The sequence below is a fragment of the Balaenoptera physalus genome (genome assembly GCF_965194825.1).
Source record: "Balaenoptera physalus genome assembly, chromosome: 14".
In the NCBI taxonomy this organism is placed as follows: domain Eukaryota; kingdom Metazoa; phylum Chordata; class Mammalia; order Artiodactyla; family Balaenopteridae; genus Balaenoptera; species Balaenoptera physalus.
In genome coordinates this window covers 39,316,161-39,333,493 of record NC_138893.1, presented here as the reverse complement: position 1 = coordinate 39,333,493, position 17,333 = coordinate 39,316,161, and the positions used below count along the sequence as shown (strand labels likewise).

The window sequence follows — 17,333 nt, the reverse complement described above, 5'->3', positions numbered from 1 at the left end:
GCCAGCAAGTCCCTGACCCCTTCCGTGAATGTAACGAGCAAGCAGTCAGCACAGCCTGGGCTGCCGCGGCTGCGATTGATGTAGCCCCGGCATGTTTGTCTCCGAAGAACTAATGGCTGTGACTTCAGAGAAAACCCTGCAGGAAGTTTAACCCGGGTGTCACCCTCCTGGTCACCTCAGACCCACGAAATTAGGCGCCTTGCGTGAGCTGCATTTCACACGTCTTTAGAGCCAGCTGACCTTTGGCCAAAAATAAAGTTTGAAAAGAAACAATGAGTTTGCCTTTCCCCCATGGCCTTGCAAGCCAGCCCGCTACTCACGTAAGCTCCCCGGAGACCCAGGCCCCTCGCGTTGGCCAGCTCTGCAGCCCGCCGAGCCATTTCCACTTTGTAGGAGCCAGGAGGTGTCCAGCCAATACCTCTGGTCAGGTTCAAGTCTGATTTGTACTTAACCTTGGGGGAAGGAGGGAGGCAAGAGGAATAGGTCAGCAGGGTTTGGGGGGAGGCTTAAAAAGCCTGCCCTGGAGAATATGCTGTCAGTGAAGCCAGGTCAAGGGAGCCAATTCATCTTAAGCAGGAGCTCCCCGGCATTGAGGACCCTCTGTGCTGGGGGCTGGGCCAGCATAACGCTGCCCTCTGCATCTTTCCATTCAAGTGATGGGGCTGTAATGGGGGTGAAGGGTCAGAGACCTGGTTCAAGGCCGAGCTCCCATCTTGACTTGCTCTGTGGCCTTACGGAAGTCATTTCCCTTTTTTGGGCTTCACTTGCCTCCCAGAGAAAGGTCACGGTCTAGGCGACTACTAAGATCCCTTGGAAAGAGTATGGCATGGCAATCAAGAGCTTGTGCTCTCACATCAAACCAAATGGGGCTCAGATCCCAGGCCTGCCACTTATTTGCCATGTGATCTTGAGTTTGTTACTTCACCTCTCTAAGCCTCAGGTTCCCCATCTGTAAACTGGGGCAGTGGTGGGGTGGTTGTGAGAGCTCCGTGGCACGACGCTCAGAAAGCATTCGGCACAGAGCCTGGCCCACAGGAAGGACTCAATACATTGCAATTCTTGTCATTTCTTCTGGCACTATTGAGTTAGGTCTCCTGGGTTCTATCTCAGCCCAGGTCCTCCCTGAAGGTAACAGGGGACGTGGGATTCTGGCCATCTCTTACGAAGAGGCCCCAGAGGCCGGGCCTCGGCCAGAGAGTGAGGGCAGCCCACATCGCTCTGCAGCTGGTGGGCCTTCTGGGCATGCTTCAGGCCCAGCTGCTCTGGGTCGCAGGTGGGCTGGGGCAGGGGCTGCCTGTAGCACACACTGCTGGCCAGCTGCTGGCTCCTCTTGGCTTGGAGGAAGCCAGGCTGGTCTGGGCGGCTGTGGAACTGGGACTGACTCTTAGCGAAGTCCTTCCCGTACTCATTGTCACCCTGGAGTTTGCTGACACTGAGGAAATGCTTCATCCTCGGGTCGTCGTGGATGCTGCGGTACCCAGTCTGCAGGCCCCGGTCCCGCAGGAAGGCCTCTCTGTACCGGAACTGCAGGTCAGAGATGCAGAGGGGGGTCATGGGCGCCCACCTCCCTTCTAGGACCAGTCCTCAGGATCTCAGCAGGAAGTTCAACAGTGGGTTAAGGGCACAGCTTTGGATTCAAGTAGACCTGGGACCTGGATCTCCCTCTGTTGCCTACTAGCTGTGTGGCCTTGGGTCAGTTACTGAGTCTCTCTGGTTTCTTGGTTTCCCCACCTGATAAAATGGGAGCATGAAGCTCCACCCCATGGGACGTTGAGAGGATTCCGTGGGGGCTGAGCTTCATGTCTGGCACAGGCTCATGCCCGCCGAGTGTTGGCTGCTGGTATTATTGCTGCTGTAATAGTTAATAATCCAACAGCAAGAAAAATGTGTCCATTCTCTCAGTAGCCACTCATCCTTTGATTCTTTCCAGCTTTCAGGGACCCAGTCCAGTGCTCCTCAAACCATCTATAGTGAAGGACAGGATTCATTTTGTTTTGCTTTTTAAACTTTCCAATCTGTCAAAGTCCAATATGTGGTCCTCCTGCCTGTGATTAGTATGTAGTGGTACCAGGTACGTTTGATAACACATAAAAACTGGCCTCTACTCTGCTCAGCCAGAGGAGTCCACCAGTCACACAGGCTTGGAGGTCATAATGTCTAACTGCTAAGAATGTTCCTGAATGCTTGCTCTTGATTTCTGTACTTATCTCACTTTGGACCAGTGACAAGCCACTCAAGAATGATGACGTATCTAGTTAATGATATCCTCCTATTCAATAATAGAAGCTGCCGTGTTTTGTCATGTTCTGTGCATGACACTATGAACCATTTTGGTTTCATCCCTACGTCAATCCTAGGAGGCCAGTATTAGATGTCTATTTCATAGATGGAGATAGTTGAGTTCAGAGAATTTAAGCAACTTGCCCAAGACCACAGAGCCAATTCCTAAGTGACTGAGCCAGGATTTGAACTCAAGTCAATCTAGGGGGGAAACCCAATCTCTTTCTATCCCACCACAGTGCACTTCAGCTAAAAAAAAATAGTCCCTCAATTGAAGGTCAACAAATCAATCGTATGTTAATTGACTTCTAGGTACTGTCCACATGCGTCAACTTTTAAGAGTGCCTCTCTTAAAACAGAGGGAGTGGGAATACGACCCTCCCCAATTCCAAATTTCTGGCTAAGATGCTAAAAAATAAGGCCAACTTTCTTCTTTCATTTGAAATATTTGTTCAGTTTTGGTTCCCGGTGGTTTGCCTTTCAACAGATCTGGGAAAACCAGAGCAAAACCTATCAGTGAGAGAGAGAGAGGAGGGAGAGAACGTGAGGTCTTACGTCACTGGCAATCTCCCTGGATGCCCGGGCGGTCTGGAACGGGATGGCATCCAGCCTGAAGTCACAGCCACCATCCCGGGTCTGTTCCCAAGAGTTTCTGTAGACTTTCTAGTCGGGGAAACACAGAAATGAGTGAGCGGGGAGTGAGTAGCTCCATGTCTGGAATGTTGCTGGTTCTCAGTGGGAGTGGTTCCTAAACATGTACCCTCTGTCTTGCTGGTGCCCAGAATGGCAGAGCCCGTGGTCCCACATCCATCCTGAGGACCTCCCCCAGCTCTGGCCACAAAGGGCTTCAGCTCTCAGCCCCCAGCCTGAGCATCAGGCCCTGCTCTTGTGGGTCTTGGGGTCTGTGGGTCTGGCTCATTTGCTACATCCCACTGGTACCAGATGCCTCTGACCCGCTTCTTTCTGTCTTTGCTTTTACTTTCAGTGTTTCAGGTTTGCAACTTCTAGATGCCAGAACTCAAAGTTCAAGAACCCTGTTTCTTCCCACCTGCCGAAGGTTCTATTCCTTAGGTCCTGGCACCCACATGTTCACTGGCTCCACGGACTTCCTGGGGGCCCCTGGGCTACCTCTGATGCCATGTCACAGCATCCCTATGAAGCATGCTGCATCCCACATGCACCCCTGGTGCCTGCACTGAGGGGAGAGCCTTCCCCTGAATTAAATTGATTGTCAGGAACCTGCCCGAGTTCCTGACCCCCGTTTTTCACATCTTCCTCTTTCATTTTTTTCCCTTTTCAAGTTGTTCTCACACACCCTCGGGGAGTCTGTAATCACATCCTCTCAGTCCTCAGGTAGACCCACATCACCGATGGAGGCATCAAAATCTCCCGTGCCTTCATGTAGCTAATATTTTTTTTTTCAAGATAAGGGAATGGCTCCATGAAAGGAGTCATCTGGAGATCCCAGCGGAAGACTGTTCTTTATTCCGCCACAGAGAAGGGAGACAGCAGGCGAGGCACATCACCAACAGATGACAAAGTGACAGCCCCAGACCGTGTCGGTCTCTCACTCATTCCCAGAGCCACGGCAGGTGAGGGGGCCCTTAAGGACCTTACTTTTGTCACTTGGAAATAGAGGTCAAGGCTGAGGCTCTGTTCTACAGGGGATTCGGGGGATTAAGCACAGGAAAAGTGGCAGAAAAAAGCAAAGTGCCCTCACGCCACCCCACAACCGGGCCTGGAACTAGAGGGGACCACGGAAGGCTCGAGCCAAGCGTGGTGGAGCTCATCGTTCTTCGGTCCTGCTGCCCGTTGTCACCTTCACCTTCATCACCGCCTCCAGCTCCAACATCACAAACCAGGAGCCAAACGCCTGTTCTGTTCAAGCAGCGAGAAGTACAGAACCCATCACCGCTGGGGTAATCACCTAACTGACAGGTCACAATCAGGGCCCAAAGGATTAGATTTCCTGGGTCACCACTGAGTTTAGCGGGCAGGACCGAGAGGTATGAGGAAGGGGAGGAGCATTCAGACAATGACAGACCAACCAGCCCCTCTAGCATGACGCTTCCTGTTCTGACGGTCCCGCAAATATTAGACTAGCAAATAGAGTCCAAACCCTTATCATTCCCTGGAAAGGGGTCTGTTGCGGTGCCTTCCTAATAAGAGCCTCCATGCCAGATCTGGGCTAGGAAATGACACCGATCTATCCACAGCATCAAACTCCGAGGTCACCCCACTCTGGTGTTCAATGCATCCCAGCCTCTGAGGCTCTGTAACTGAGGGTCAACTCCAGGGCACGGCCCAAATTGGGGTTCTCCCCGAGGTGCTGGATCCCCGTCTCCCGGCCACTTCTCCCTGTATACTAACTATTTGCTTGATTATCATCACTTCCTCCCCGAGTTTTTTTTATTCTGTTGAGGTTCTCGCCTTGCCACTGGGAGCCTTTAGATTTCGCAGGCTCTTTGATTTGGAACCCTGGGTGCTCCTCTTCTTTATCACAGTGGGCACAGCTTTGCCCTCATCCTCACACATTAGAGTCATTTGATTCTTTAGTTATTTCGGCTGCCTTACACATCTCAATGGCTTTCTTTGCCCAGGAAGGTCACCTTCCCTCCACATCATCCTCACAGAGCACTTGATCCAATTGTGCGTATCCTACACGCCCCCGAAGAAGTGCTCTTTCAAAAGAGGTCCATGAGTTCTCCATACCCGCGTGCCCTGGCGGCTAATTTCAGCTCCGGAACTCTGCAGACTGGCATCCCTCGTGGGAGGAAAGATGCTTCTGCCACCAGCCTGGGGTGGCTGTTCTCCTTAAGCTTGGGCCCCAAATGGACGGGCGGTTTTATCCCAGTTTCCAGGGCAATGGGCCTCCAATAGTTCCTCTAACGGAGGCCTTGCCTTCCCACATCCTTGCAGCATTAATGAGATGGATGTTTTGTCCAAGCTCCGCTGAGGGGGAGGTCCCGCTTCCCCAGATGGAGGTCAGCCCACCAGAGCTGCTGTTCTAAAATTATCCCGCGCACAGCCCTCAAAAGCATCAAATGGTCATAATAACTCATATTTACAAAGCACCATCACATTCACTGTGTGGGATCCCGCAGGGCTTTACAAACGCAACAAACTAATACACACGCTAACTAGAAGGCGCCTCTCGCCAACCCCTGCGAGGCAGCCATCTCTAGGGTGAACGGCAGCAGCTGTTGATCTTCACGGAGCCCCAGGACACAATGGCTGGGCCAGGGCGGGAAGAATGGCCAGACTCTGGGAGGCCCCGCGCTGCCCCAGGCCGACACACTCAGCCTGTGTTACTCTGATCTGACAGCATCTTTTGATTCTGCCGCCTCGATACCTGTTATCCCAGGATCACAGCTTTGCTGGAAGAGCGGCCGCCTATTCTATTACAACCAGGGGCCTCCAACCCCTGCCAACAAGCCTGGGTTTAGGAAACAGCATCTTGGTGATGCATGCAAAGGGCACACATCCAAGGGAAACAGACGTGTTGGGGTCTACAGCCTCACACACAAAGGAGCGGATTGTGTTTGGACCAGATGGACTACAATTGCAGCATCTTTCTAAACTGCAGAAAGCAGAGAAAGCGCCACTTTGTCTCCAAACTTACACTGCTCTGAATGGCTAAGGAGAGGTGTCCAAAGAATAAACAGAGCAGGTGTCTACACCCGCGGGGCCAGGGCACCACTCCTCTGGCCGTAACCCAGCACCTGACCGAGGTCTTTGGAGCCATGCCCAGCATTAGGATTTGAGAGCTAGAAGGACCACAGGCATTGGCTAGCACAGCTCCATCCCCATTTTACAGCTGGGAAACTGAGGCCCAGGGAGGAAAGTGGCTCAAAGTCACACATGTCATTTGTCCCACTCTCAATCCACGGTTCTTTCCACTCCCAGCCCCCCTTCCTAGGACCTTCTTTTCTTTTTTTTTAACAAATAAAATCCCGTTTGGGCACAGATCATTTTACAGAAACAGGCACACACCACACATGAACCGCTGGTTCACTTACATCGCTCAGATGCAGCGCGTTGAGGCGGGCTCTGGTGAAATCGGGGTGGTCGGGGACCAGGGTGTATCTGTGCCGGGATTCGGCATCCCCTGACCGGTACAGGCGCTGTGGGGAAGAAGGCTCACAGTAAGTGGGAAACCGCACTTGTTGCAGCCAAGGTGAAGAAGGGGCCGATTCCCGTTCCTGCCCCTCCCACTCGAGTGACCCCATACCCTCACCCCAGGGCACAGAAGCCCGTGGAGAGCATCCCTCCAGAAGCCACCCAGGAAGGGAGGGGCCCACCTGGCCAGGGTCAGGCGGTGGCGGGGCTGGTTTTAAATAAACTCTGCTTAAAATATTCATCAAGATTTGCTCCAAAAGGGTCACAAACCATCACCCTGGTTGGCTGTACCTGTGTGTTTCACCAACAGTAAAAGTGGGTGGATATTTCAGAGAATCTTTGCAACTGGGCATTGCTCAAGCTTTTTACTAGTAACAAGATGCCTCCATACCTTTGCTACTTAACAGTAATAGTAATAATAAAAAGACACAACAGCTAAAAAGTCTTAAATGCCTTAATATCTGTTCAGAAATGTGAAGTTTTCACGGTCCACCCCGTGTCCCAAGAAGACACAATTTTAAAACTCAAGCTTTATCTTAGTTGCTATTTTTAGGGCAGTGATCTAAGAATTGCAAACAATTTTAGGAAGTGGTTGAGTCTCATCCAGTTTTAGAGAGGAAATATAATATTTAATATTCCAACCCTTTCCCAAATTCAATTTGGGTTTTGCAAATGTGAACTGGTCAGTACGACATTTGGACTCTGTGAGCACGGGGCAGCTTGGTGAGTGTGCAAAATCCAATCCCTGGACAATTTCAGAGAAAAAAATATATATGTAACTTCCTATTCTTCGAAATTAATACAGGAGAGAGGAAATGGGGCTAAATCATATAGAGAGTAAAAGCAGAAGGAAGCTTTTGATATAGCCGTTTGTTTTTTTTTCTAATTGGCTTATGTTAAGCTTTTAATTCCATTATCATTTATCAACAATTAAGATGTATCTGACCTAGTGTTTGGTAAGGGATCATCAATGATACTTAGTATTATTATTGTTATGATTATGAGTCAAACTAGGGACATTTATTGAGGACTTACTCTGTTCTGATACTTGCTAAAAGCTTCACGTACTTTTATTTATTTAATCCTCATTTAATTCACTCAATCTTATGAAATGGTTGCTATCATTACCCTCCTTTCAAATAAGGGAACCAGGGTTAGAAGACATTAGAAAACTGACCCAAGATCGCCCAGGGAAGGGACAAAAGGTTTGCCCTCACATCTTAAGCACTGACCACTGCACAGCACTACCCACTCCTGGGCCTGGGATGAGTGAAGAGAAAACACCCACCTCATTGCAATGCATGTAGCTGTTCTTGGCATGAACTAGGTCTGGAGAGTCAACCACCGTGGTGAATTTGATAGTGTCTGGTTTTTTACGGTATTTGGTCTATAAGAGAAGGACCAGGATTCTCATGAAACAATCAAACACCATGCACTTTTCTGAGTGCAGCTTCACCCCATCTACTCAGTACCAAATGTACCAATGACATGATTGGAAAACAAGTCTCTCTTCTTGGTGGGCACCTCACCAGCATACGGAAGAGATCCAAGCTGCCTCTGTGATAAGGAACATTTTCCAGGTATTTACATTCTTGAAAAGAGAGGCTGCAAAATGCCATAGCTCATCACAATAAAGGAATTCAGTAGAGGGAAGGATCCAGCAACAAGGTGGCCCTGCTCAGACCCTATAAAAGTAGGTTCCATTATTAAGGAACTGAAGAAAGCAGTGGCACCCTCAACCAGCTCCCAGGGCAAGAATCTCTAGGTCATCAATATGGTGGGGAGTTCAGTGAATGTAACCATCTCTGTGCAACTTTTAACAGCCTCTGAAGTCAGACAACCCCCAGACACTGGACTCTCTGAGTAAACTCAGGAGATGGGTGGCAAACCCTCTCCCTGCCTCCCCAAAAATAATGGGCCAGCTTAGATCACAATTGTACATTAACGCCTCTCTTGAGAATCTTCTAATGCATCACCCTTCTTTCACTGCCTGACTGGAACATGCCTTTAACTCCCCAGCAAGTGAATTCACTGGGAGGGAAATCTTGTTCTGTCTTGGGATTTGGTTGCAAATGGCCCCAGAGAAATATCAGGAGTCCAGTGGCCATGGGGCCCTTTGGGATCTCCAGTCCATCTGCAGTTTCCCTCATCAGGAGGAAATAAACGCCAGGTTGCGTCTGTGGTAGAGTCAGATTAATGGTACCTCGCTGATGAGCTCTCCGGCTTTCTTTGCACTCTCTATCTGTGGGGAACTCAGCGCCAGCCATCCTATCCCCTTCATGCCCATCAGGTCTGATCTGTAGTGCAACTGCAGGAAGAAAATCATTGGCTTTTATCAGGAGAGGGTCGAAGACTGTGGGGCATTTGTAAAAATGCTTCATCGCAACATTTCAACATCGTCATTCAGGTGCGTTCTGCATGTCATCGAGTCAAACTGTTTGAGTTTGTGCACTCTGTCCAGAATCAAATAACGGGTCCAGTGTACGATACAGGAAGGCCCCACCCGTAAACTGGCTGGATTTGAAGCAGAAGGTACTGACCTGCGGGAATGATCCCTAAGAACGACCTGAGATATACACCCCAGCCCACACATCAGCCCCCATCATTTTGTTTCATTCTGGCAGTGAGGCGATTGACCTCCTGCCTAAACAGAAACGTTTTTATACACTCTCAGTTGATCAAAGGGCTTTGAGCTCTGGATCAAACCTGCTGTGACTCGGAGCAAATCACTGTACCAAAATGTGACTCAGTTTCTCTCTGTGATACCTGAAGGTCATGACAACCCCTCTGTTCTCATGAAAACACCTGAGAGTCCTGAGGGGTAAAAGCCACTCTATGTGTTAGATTTGTTTTTTTCTTGCGGTGGTGGGGGGAAGGGAAGACGATTATAGCAGGACTCTCAAAACTGGAACAAACCTGGCTACACCTGGCGAATTGTGTGCAAGCCATTTTAATCTTTCTGTGCCTCGGTTTACCCCTCCTACTTCTACTCATGATTTGCTTATATTGCACAAATGGGCTTAAGCTTTATCCACCTTCTTCCTTTTAAGGACTCAGAAGATCAGGAGTACAGCATCAATTCTGGGGAGAAAATCGTTAAGTGCTGTTTTAAGACAATGGGTCCGTAGTAGGTACTGAACATGTAACTTGCAGCCTTTAACACCTGTTTATATAAAAGGGAAACTTAAGGCAGCAAATCAACTCAGTTTTGACATTTTCAAAACAAAACAAAAGGCAGTGGGTCTGCTTAGGAGTCTCCTAAAATGTTAAATCTAATTACCATTCTTTGATCTGCCCACCATTACCTACGATGAGACAGTTGCTTCTCTTCCTCTCCGTATGGAAATTAGGCATTTTTAAAGGTGGGAAAAGACTCTCTAAGGAAATCTGAAATTTGGATCTAAACGAAGTTGCTAGCCTTTCTCTAATTTAGATATAAGCTCTGCTGTAACGCAAAATACCCACTCCTGAAATCAGCCTTTTCGGCCTTTTTAGTTTTCTTTCATTTCAGGAATCACAGCGCTCCTCACAGCTGGCCTCAAAGAGGGTCCGTTTCTGATCTACTGTCTGCTGGTTAAGGCCCCTGTGCAAATTCCACTCTGCCTTCCAACTGGTGCAAGGAGACATCACTCAGGTCCCAGAGCACGTTTCAAAACCCCATGTCAGTGAGATTGCTTTTTATACCGCGATCTTTCAGTATACACCGGCAAAGCTTTTGCCTTCCACTCTGATAAAGAACAGAGAAAATTGGATAAATTTCTAAGTTAGAGAGAATCATCCTACAGGGCCTCTTCACAGCCAGGCCTTGCTCCTTTCATAAGTGAGATGAAGCGGGGGAGCACGCTTTCAACTTGCCTTTTGTGGAGCTGAACAGTGCGAGCGCAGGTGAGTCAGAAGGCAAGATGCAGGTTCCCCAAAGATCTGACTGCGTCTTAGACTCTCTTATAAATGAATTGTCTATTGATATTTCTGCTCCCAGCCCAGCTTTGACTATTCACGCAGACCCTAAAAACAACACGCCTGCCCCAGACTTCACGATAAAACAGGGAGAGAGAGGAGGGGAGTCGAGGAGAATCGGCCCAAAGATGGTTTCAAAGAAGGATTCTAAGATAATAAGAGACCTTCTCAGGATGCCCAGCTGAATTTGGCTTCCCCACATGGCAGCCTCGCTATTTGCCCTTGTATATACGAAGGCCTAGAAGTCACCTTCAGAGTCACACGTGGGGTTTCCTGGTACCCCCTATCCTGGAGCACAGTGTGGCAGACGCACGAGCTGCAGCTTTCAGCCCCTGAGTTCTAACAGGAATGACATAAGCAGATGCACCCAGGAGGTGGCCAGGGGAAGGGGTATATTTGTCATATTAATAAGAATCACCATTACCACTACCTTGCTACCTTGCATAGGGTGTGGTTTGCTTTAGACTCGTTATCTCATTCAGTCCTTGCGCCATTCTCAAAGCACGAGCTCTTATTCCCATCTACAGAACAATGTGGGGGTTTAAATGTTTGTTCGGATTCCCAGAAGAGTCACCAGCTGCGGTCCCGTGGGGATGCTGCGTGGGTGGTCCTTAAGAGAACACTCAGGAGCCAGGGCACCTGGGTTCCTAATCTAGCCACCAGGGGGAGCCAGAGAGCACTGAACCCAGAGTCGGGAGCCCAGAGCCCCACTTTGCCTCTTACTAGCCGTATGGTCTTGAGCAAGTCATTTCCCTGCCAGCTTATGACCCTAAGCAAGTTACTGAAGGTTACAGGTGCCTGAGTTACCGCAACTGTAAAAATGGGAGTAATGCCACTACTTACCTAGATACTACATGACATGGTTCGCGCAAGATATTTAAACAAATGCCTGACCTAGGATAAGCATTCCATACTTTTTAGGTATTGTTATTGTTGTTGTTATTTGTGATGGTGGGGAAACTGAAGCTAGGAGAGCTTAAGGAGTCTCCTGAGGCCGGGTAGCCATAAAGGGCGGGGCCAGGACTGTCCCCTTGACTGTCCCTGCACGTGCTTTGCAGGATGCCCTGCAGCCCCCGCGTGAGATCACGGAGGGGAGTGTGGACTGGCACGTTGGGAAGGACTGAGAGGTGACTGAACCAGCACCGATTCGTGGTGGAGCGTGGCCTGGGCGGAGCACATGTCTCAGGTACATCCCTGAGGTTAGCATGACTTGAGCAATCACGGCCTTGAGGACCTTCTCCCCAGGGGCGAGCACCTAGTCCCACAGCATTCTTTCTGGCCCGGGTGGAAGAGGACAGGAGAAATGGCTGAAGGCTACTGAGGGCTACTGTTCCTACCCTAGATTCTGCTGAACTGAGTGAGCTCATATTGAGCCTTTGCCTCCTTTTCGCTATAACGTAACCACATGGAATTGGATTTTCAGGGATGACTCTGAGAAGACTAAAGCCTCAGAACCATCTGTGGACACTGTGCGGGTCTACCGTTCACAGCAACTTAGAGTCCAAGACCCCCCAGTTTAACAAACCTGAAGTTTCAAAACAATGCATGAAGCACAACACGGTCATTTTTCAATTAGGCAATAACTTCTCAGCACACAACATTCTAATACATATCCCATTTGGTAAAATGTCAGTCTAAGATTGCCAACTAGCGTTTCTTGGGAAGGACCCTCTGTCTTAGTTTGTTCTTCCTCTTCGGCTTTTTATTTTTTTTTTTTAGTGTTAAAATATCCTTTCTTTTCAGAAGTAACAGTGATATAAATGGTAGTCTGAGGTAGGATTTGGTTTTTGGTATCGTTCCTCACTTAGTTAAATAGTCTGACATTATGTTGATGCCGGCATTTTAAACAACATTAATCTATGAATCCTGAAATCTGAGATCACCAATTAAATCAAACCTCTTTGCTTTTCCAGTGGAGACACGGAGGCCTAGAAAGCCAAGGGGCCGCGGAAGGACTGCCAGTGAGTGACGAAGCTGGGCTTCCAGCTTGGCCCCCGACCTCTCCCCGGTGGCCTCTGTAACTTCCTCAGCACCTGTCCTGTCCCAGGAGGTTTCTCTTCTCCCCAGGAATAGGCCACCGACAAGAGGGTCCCGGGCTGGGCACCAAGTCATGCTATGAGTTCTTCTTGGACCTCAGGGTGGCCTTCTAGCAAGTGGAAGGCTTTCTAAGTGGGTCCTGGGCTGTGCTTCAGTGACCCCGTGCCCTGAGTGGGGCCCGATAAACTCATCCTGCTCTACGCTCTGCTGGCTGGTGCCCAACACGATACTGCAGTTCCAGCAAATCTCGATGCATAATTAGATGATCCTGACGTTCATTAAATCACATCATCGTTGTCACAATTAATCATCCATTAGGTGTTTACAACACTCTGCCTGGGCAATATAACTAAACTAGAAGCAGCCACTGCCCTGAAGGCCACCAGAATCGGAAGGCTTGGTGGAGAACATAGTCCGAACTGCTCACACCCACTGGCGTGTTCCTATAGAGAAGGCACCATGCTCAGTGCATCATATAGACAAGCCCTCAACTGAGAAATGGGTTCTCAATCGGGTGCAGATTTGTCCCCCGGTGCATTTGGCAATATTTGGAGACATTTTGATTGCCACGCTAAGCGGGTGCTGTGGGATGTAGAGGGTAGAGGCCAGGGACACTGCAGTGCACAGGACAGGCCCCCACGACAAAGCATCCAGCCCAAAATGTCAAACGCGCCTGAGCTGGGAAACCCTGATGTGGGTGATAAGGACTGAGGTGACAACAGTGCCATGAGCTCTGCTCTAACATGAGAGCGCCTTCCTCCTAGGGGAGCCGCGGGGCTGGGGAGACGACGCACGGGCGCCCGCGTGGTGCAGAGCATGCCACGTGAATGCGCCCTGTAAGTGCCGACCGTGACCACATTTTCATCGCGGCCCCGGCCCGGCTGAGGGAGCCGAGGCTTGGAGGGGCCTGGGACTGACTCCAGAGCCTTCCACTACGGGGGCAGTGGCTGGCGCTACCCACCTACAGGCTTGATGACCTTGCGTGGGCCTCTCTCTGGGCCTCAGCGTCCACACCTGCATCCTAGGAAGCGTGACTCCCCTGTCCCGGATGGCGGGAGGGTTGGGAGGGTGGGCTCTGGAGCCAGTCCTGCCTCGGCCCCTCCCACGTGACCTCGTCTGTGAAACAGGAGCAGCAATGGCCCCCACCCCGAAGTGCGGTAGCGAGGGTGCCGGTACTGGCAAAGCAGTCAGTGAGCGTCAGCTCTGGGAGCAATTCTTCTCCTCGCCTCACCACACACAGTCCAGCCCTGAGCCTCTGTCTCGGACCCCATCCCCATCCCCTGCGACATCCTCTTCACCCACCCACACACTTGCTTCGCTCCAGCCTCAAATATGCTGAGGCTGCTGCCACTCAGGGGCTTTGTTCAAATGTCACTTTTGCACTTTTGAGAACTACCCTGACCCCCATTTTAAGTTGCACACACACACTCTCACCCCCTACCCAACTTCTCTGCTCTGTTTGTCTCCATCTGGCATACTACACGTCTCACTTATACTTTATCTCCCTCCCATAGAACGGAAGCTCCATGACCCCGGGAGTTTTTAGACTCTTTTGTTGACTGTTGTATTTTTAGACTCTTTTGTTGACTGCTGTATCCCCAGGGCCTTGAGGGATGCCTGCTACATAGTAGGTGCTCAACAAATATTTGTTGATGGATTGAATAATTCCAACCTAGATGGCACAGACCAAGCAAATCGTTTGGGGGATCCGAAAGGCTAAGGAAGAAGCAGAGATTTACACGCAGGCCTGGCGGGAGGAGGAAGGTCGGGGACTGATGTGTGATCTACGGACCCCCCCCCCCCCCCACCTACCTCACTCTGCAGGGTGTGAGCCTTCTTGGCCCAGGCCATCTTCAGGTCCTCGGGCAGTGCCGTGAACTCGTGGCACCGTGTCCTGTAGTCCCGGTCGCTGGCCAGGGCCTGGGCCTTCCGGGCGTGGACCAGGGGCACCATGTCCATGGGCAGGTGGCACTGGGCTCTGTTGCCCGCCGCCTCCCTCCTGTACTGAAGCTCACTCTGCAGCCGGCCCATCCGCTGGCAGTGCTGGAGCCGGGGGTCGTCTCTCACACTCTGGGCCCCGATCAGCCTCCCTCGCTCCTTCACAAAGTCGTTCCTGTAGAGAAACTGGAAGGGGGGGGGGACCAGGCGGTCAGGGGCTGGCATTTGGGACGCTTACATTCCATCTATGCGTTTTCCTTGCAGACTCTAAGAAAATCACCTGTTCTTACACTAGGAGGAGATGATTATAAGAAAAACCACAGTGAGGTTGGCCTGAGAGCATGCTTCCTCCCTGGGGGAGGAACAGTGGAAACAGTGCTCCCTTCCTCCCATCTAATTAAAACCAGATCCTTAGAACCAAAGTGAGGGGCCCACTCCCCTTACTTGTCCTGTGCCCGAAAGGAATTTATCAAAAAGGGTAAAAGAGAAACTTGTGCTTTATCCCCTTGCACTTGGCAAAACATCAAACCCAAAAGACAGGATCCATTTATTTGAAGTCTACATTTTCTGCGATTTGTTTGTGGGAAACAGAAAGTCACCTTCATGTCCCAAAGCTATGGATGTTATCAACAGAGTGCCTGAAACACAGCTGAAAATCCTACCGCCGACGCGGGAAACTACAGAGAGCCGAGTTACAATTTCTACTGCGAGTTCTTTCTAATTCTGGGTGGAGTTAGAAAACAGACAGTTCACACATTACGGGGAGATCATTGCCTAGACACCGCAATTAGAAATAAATCGTAATCTTCTTCCTGCTAGAGACTTTTGCCTGCATTTAGCTTCTGATTAACAGGGCCTTTCTTTCCCTCTCTCCGTCAAAGAATCTCATTCATAACTAATATATTCTGCAGGTGACATCCTGTCTCACATGGTGATAGATTTGCTTTAATTCAGGAAAATCAGCCGTAGACATTGTTTTACATGAAGTTAACAGAAATTAGGCCGGATGGAAGGTCATATCATTCAACTCACATCACTGGCTATATCTCCAGAGACCCGAGCCGCCTGGAAGGGGAGCGCGTCTATTGTCAGCTTGTAGCCTTGAACACGGAGATTCTGCCAAGACTCCTTGTATTTTGCCTACGGTAGGAACACATGTAGATCTTCTTTAAAAAAAAAAATTACATGACTCAAAGAACAAATGCTACTCCCTTTTATTTGTAGTGTGGTGTTCCAGAATCAATTCCTGACAAGCAAAAGCTTTCGATTTTGCAAAGAAAATCTCATTAGCATCCTCTCGGAAGTGGGCTCTGACACGTAGGTATCAACACATCTGTGTAAGGTATATTTAACATGAGTGTCTACAAGATACATTGTTTAAAGTTTCTGTGAAAGTCACCAGGGTCACTGTTAGCTCCCATCACAGACACAGACATATGTGGCCTTGGAGCACATCTCAACCTCAGCAACGGGAAAGGCTTACATCACTCAGGTTGGCTGCATTTGTTTTCGCTCGGACAAACTCGGGCAGGCCCAGGGTCATTGTGTAGTGGTGTCTCGCGTCCTCGCCTGCTGCTTTATAGAGGCGCTGGGCAGGAAAAAAAAAAAAAAGGCAAGAAGGTAAGTGCTGTGCATTTCTGCAGGGCTGGAGTTCCCTCCTTTGCAATTGGGAAATACGTTTGTAAAAGGCCATTCGCTATGTCATGGGTACACCTTCAGCCTGGAGAAGATGTTTTTTTTTCAATAGAGATAGTCCTTCATGAGTCAAATTGAGTGCTGTGAAAGGAATGTGGAAGAAACTGCAAGTTGCTTGTGATGGGGTTCAGGACATGTTACCCCAAAATATGGTACCTTGGCATCGTGCATATTTTCAGCTGAAGGAATTTGGAAGCAGCAGGAGGTGGAAGACCTCTCTCTGACCTTCTCCCCTCCTGTGGGAGCTGCCCTCCCTCTGACACAGGGAAGGATCAAGCTCATCTCTGACTTCGGAAGGACCGAGAGGCATTTGAACAAACAGACCTCGCTAAGTGTCCCCCAGTTTCCAGCCCTTAGCTCACCCCCTTTTGTCCTACACATTTTCCCACGACTGTCCACTCTTCATCAAACCTAGAATAAAAACGCTCAGGTTTAACCGTCCCTCCCGCCTGGTCTCCGTTTCCTTATGAAGACTCCTGCACCACCTAAAGCTTATATTACATAAATTTATATGCTTTTCTCTTGTTAATCTATCTTTTGTTACGGAGCCCCAGCCGAGAGCCTAAGATGGGTAAAAGAAAAGATATTTTTTCCCTTCCCTATACTTTGCTCAATAATAGGCCGAGGGAAGAAAAACACCTTTAAGAATACTATCATGGTTCTTCCCATTGCAGACTTTTTTTGCTGAGGACACAGTGTAAAGACAATATTAAGATCTGGGAAATTTAGGAGAAGCTCTACTGGTTGGAAGGGAGGTTCCCAAACCCCAGTCTGCATCCTTTACTAAAATCCCGGGATCTTCCCATGGGTAGACTCACACCAGTGCTGCGCTGCATGGCAGCACTCGGCCGTTGTGAAAACATCTGCTCTCGTGATTAGAACTGGGTCTGTGGTTGCTGAGTTCTCCAGGGCCAGAGGCCACTGCAGGAGGCATTGTTACCCCTCAGCACCCCAATCACAAAGCAGGCAAGAAAGGTTCAGTGGGAATTTTAACTTGATCATGTCATGCTACACAGCCCTTTGGATTTTCTTATCCCAAGCTTGGAACTAATATATAAATACCCAAATCTCAACTGACTTCGAAAAGTTAGAGTCAGAAGGAGAATTTTAAAAACGAAATTTCATTCTCTGCCAAGCTCACTCGATGTTTCAAACTTGTCAGAGGGCCATTAAGAAGAAGTAGAGCTGGAATGATGATTTTATGGAGTGAGATTCTTTCCCCTGGGCCCCCTCTGCTAGAATATTAAAGTGATAATTGGGTAAGTGGTGTGAGTGAGAAGATGAGGAGGCAGAGAACCAAGAAGCTT

At 49.5% G+C, this 17,333-nt stretch overlaps 1 protein-coding gene across 17 annotated transcripts in view; it reads right to left on the bottom strand.

Moving 5' to 3' along the window:
• NRAP (nebulin related anchoring protein) overlaps positions 1-17,333 on the bottom strand; it is a 69,798-nt gene that overhangs the window by 479 nt on the left and 51,986 nt on the right. For 13 of the 17 annotated variants that reach the window (XM_082423257.1, XM_082423249.1, XM_082423259.1 and 10 more), the window contains 8 exons: positions 15,815-15,919; positions 15,364-15,471; positions 14,206-14,517; positions 8,603-8,707; positions 7,688-7,786; positions 6,300-6,404; positions 2,836-2,943; positions 321-452 (listed from right to left, as the gene is read on the bottom strand). In XM_082423257.1, the coding sequence (XP_082279383.1) occupies positions 321-452; positions 2,836-2,943; positions 6,300-6,404; positions 7,688-7,786; positions 8,603-8,707; positions 14,206-14,517; positions 15,364-15,471; positions 15,815-15,919 (1,074 nt within the window). The remainder of the gene's footprint in view (positions 1-320; positions 453-2,835; positions 2,944-6,299; positions 6,405-7,687; positions 7,787-8,602; positions 8,708-14,205; positions 14,518-15,363; positions 15,472-15,814; positions 15,920-17,333) is intronic. The other 4 variants (XM_082423262.1, XM_082423264.1, XM_082423251.1 and 1 more) reach the window with 2 other exon arrangements.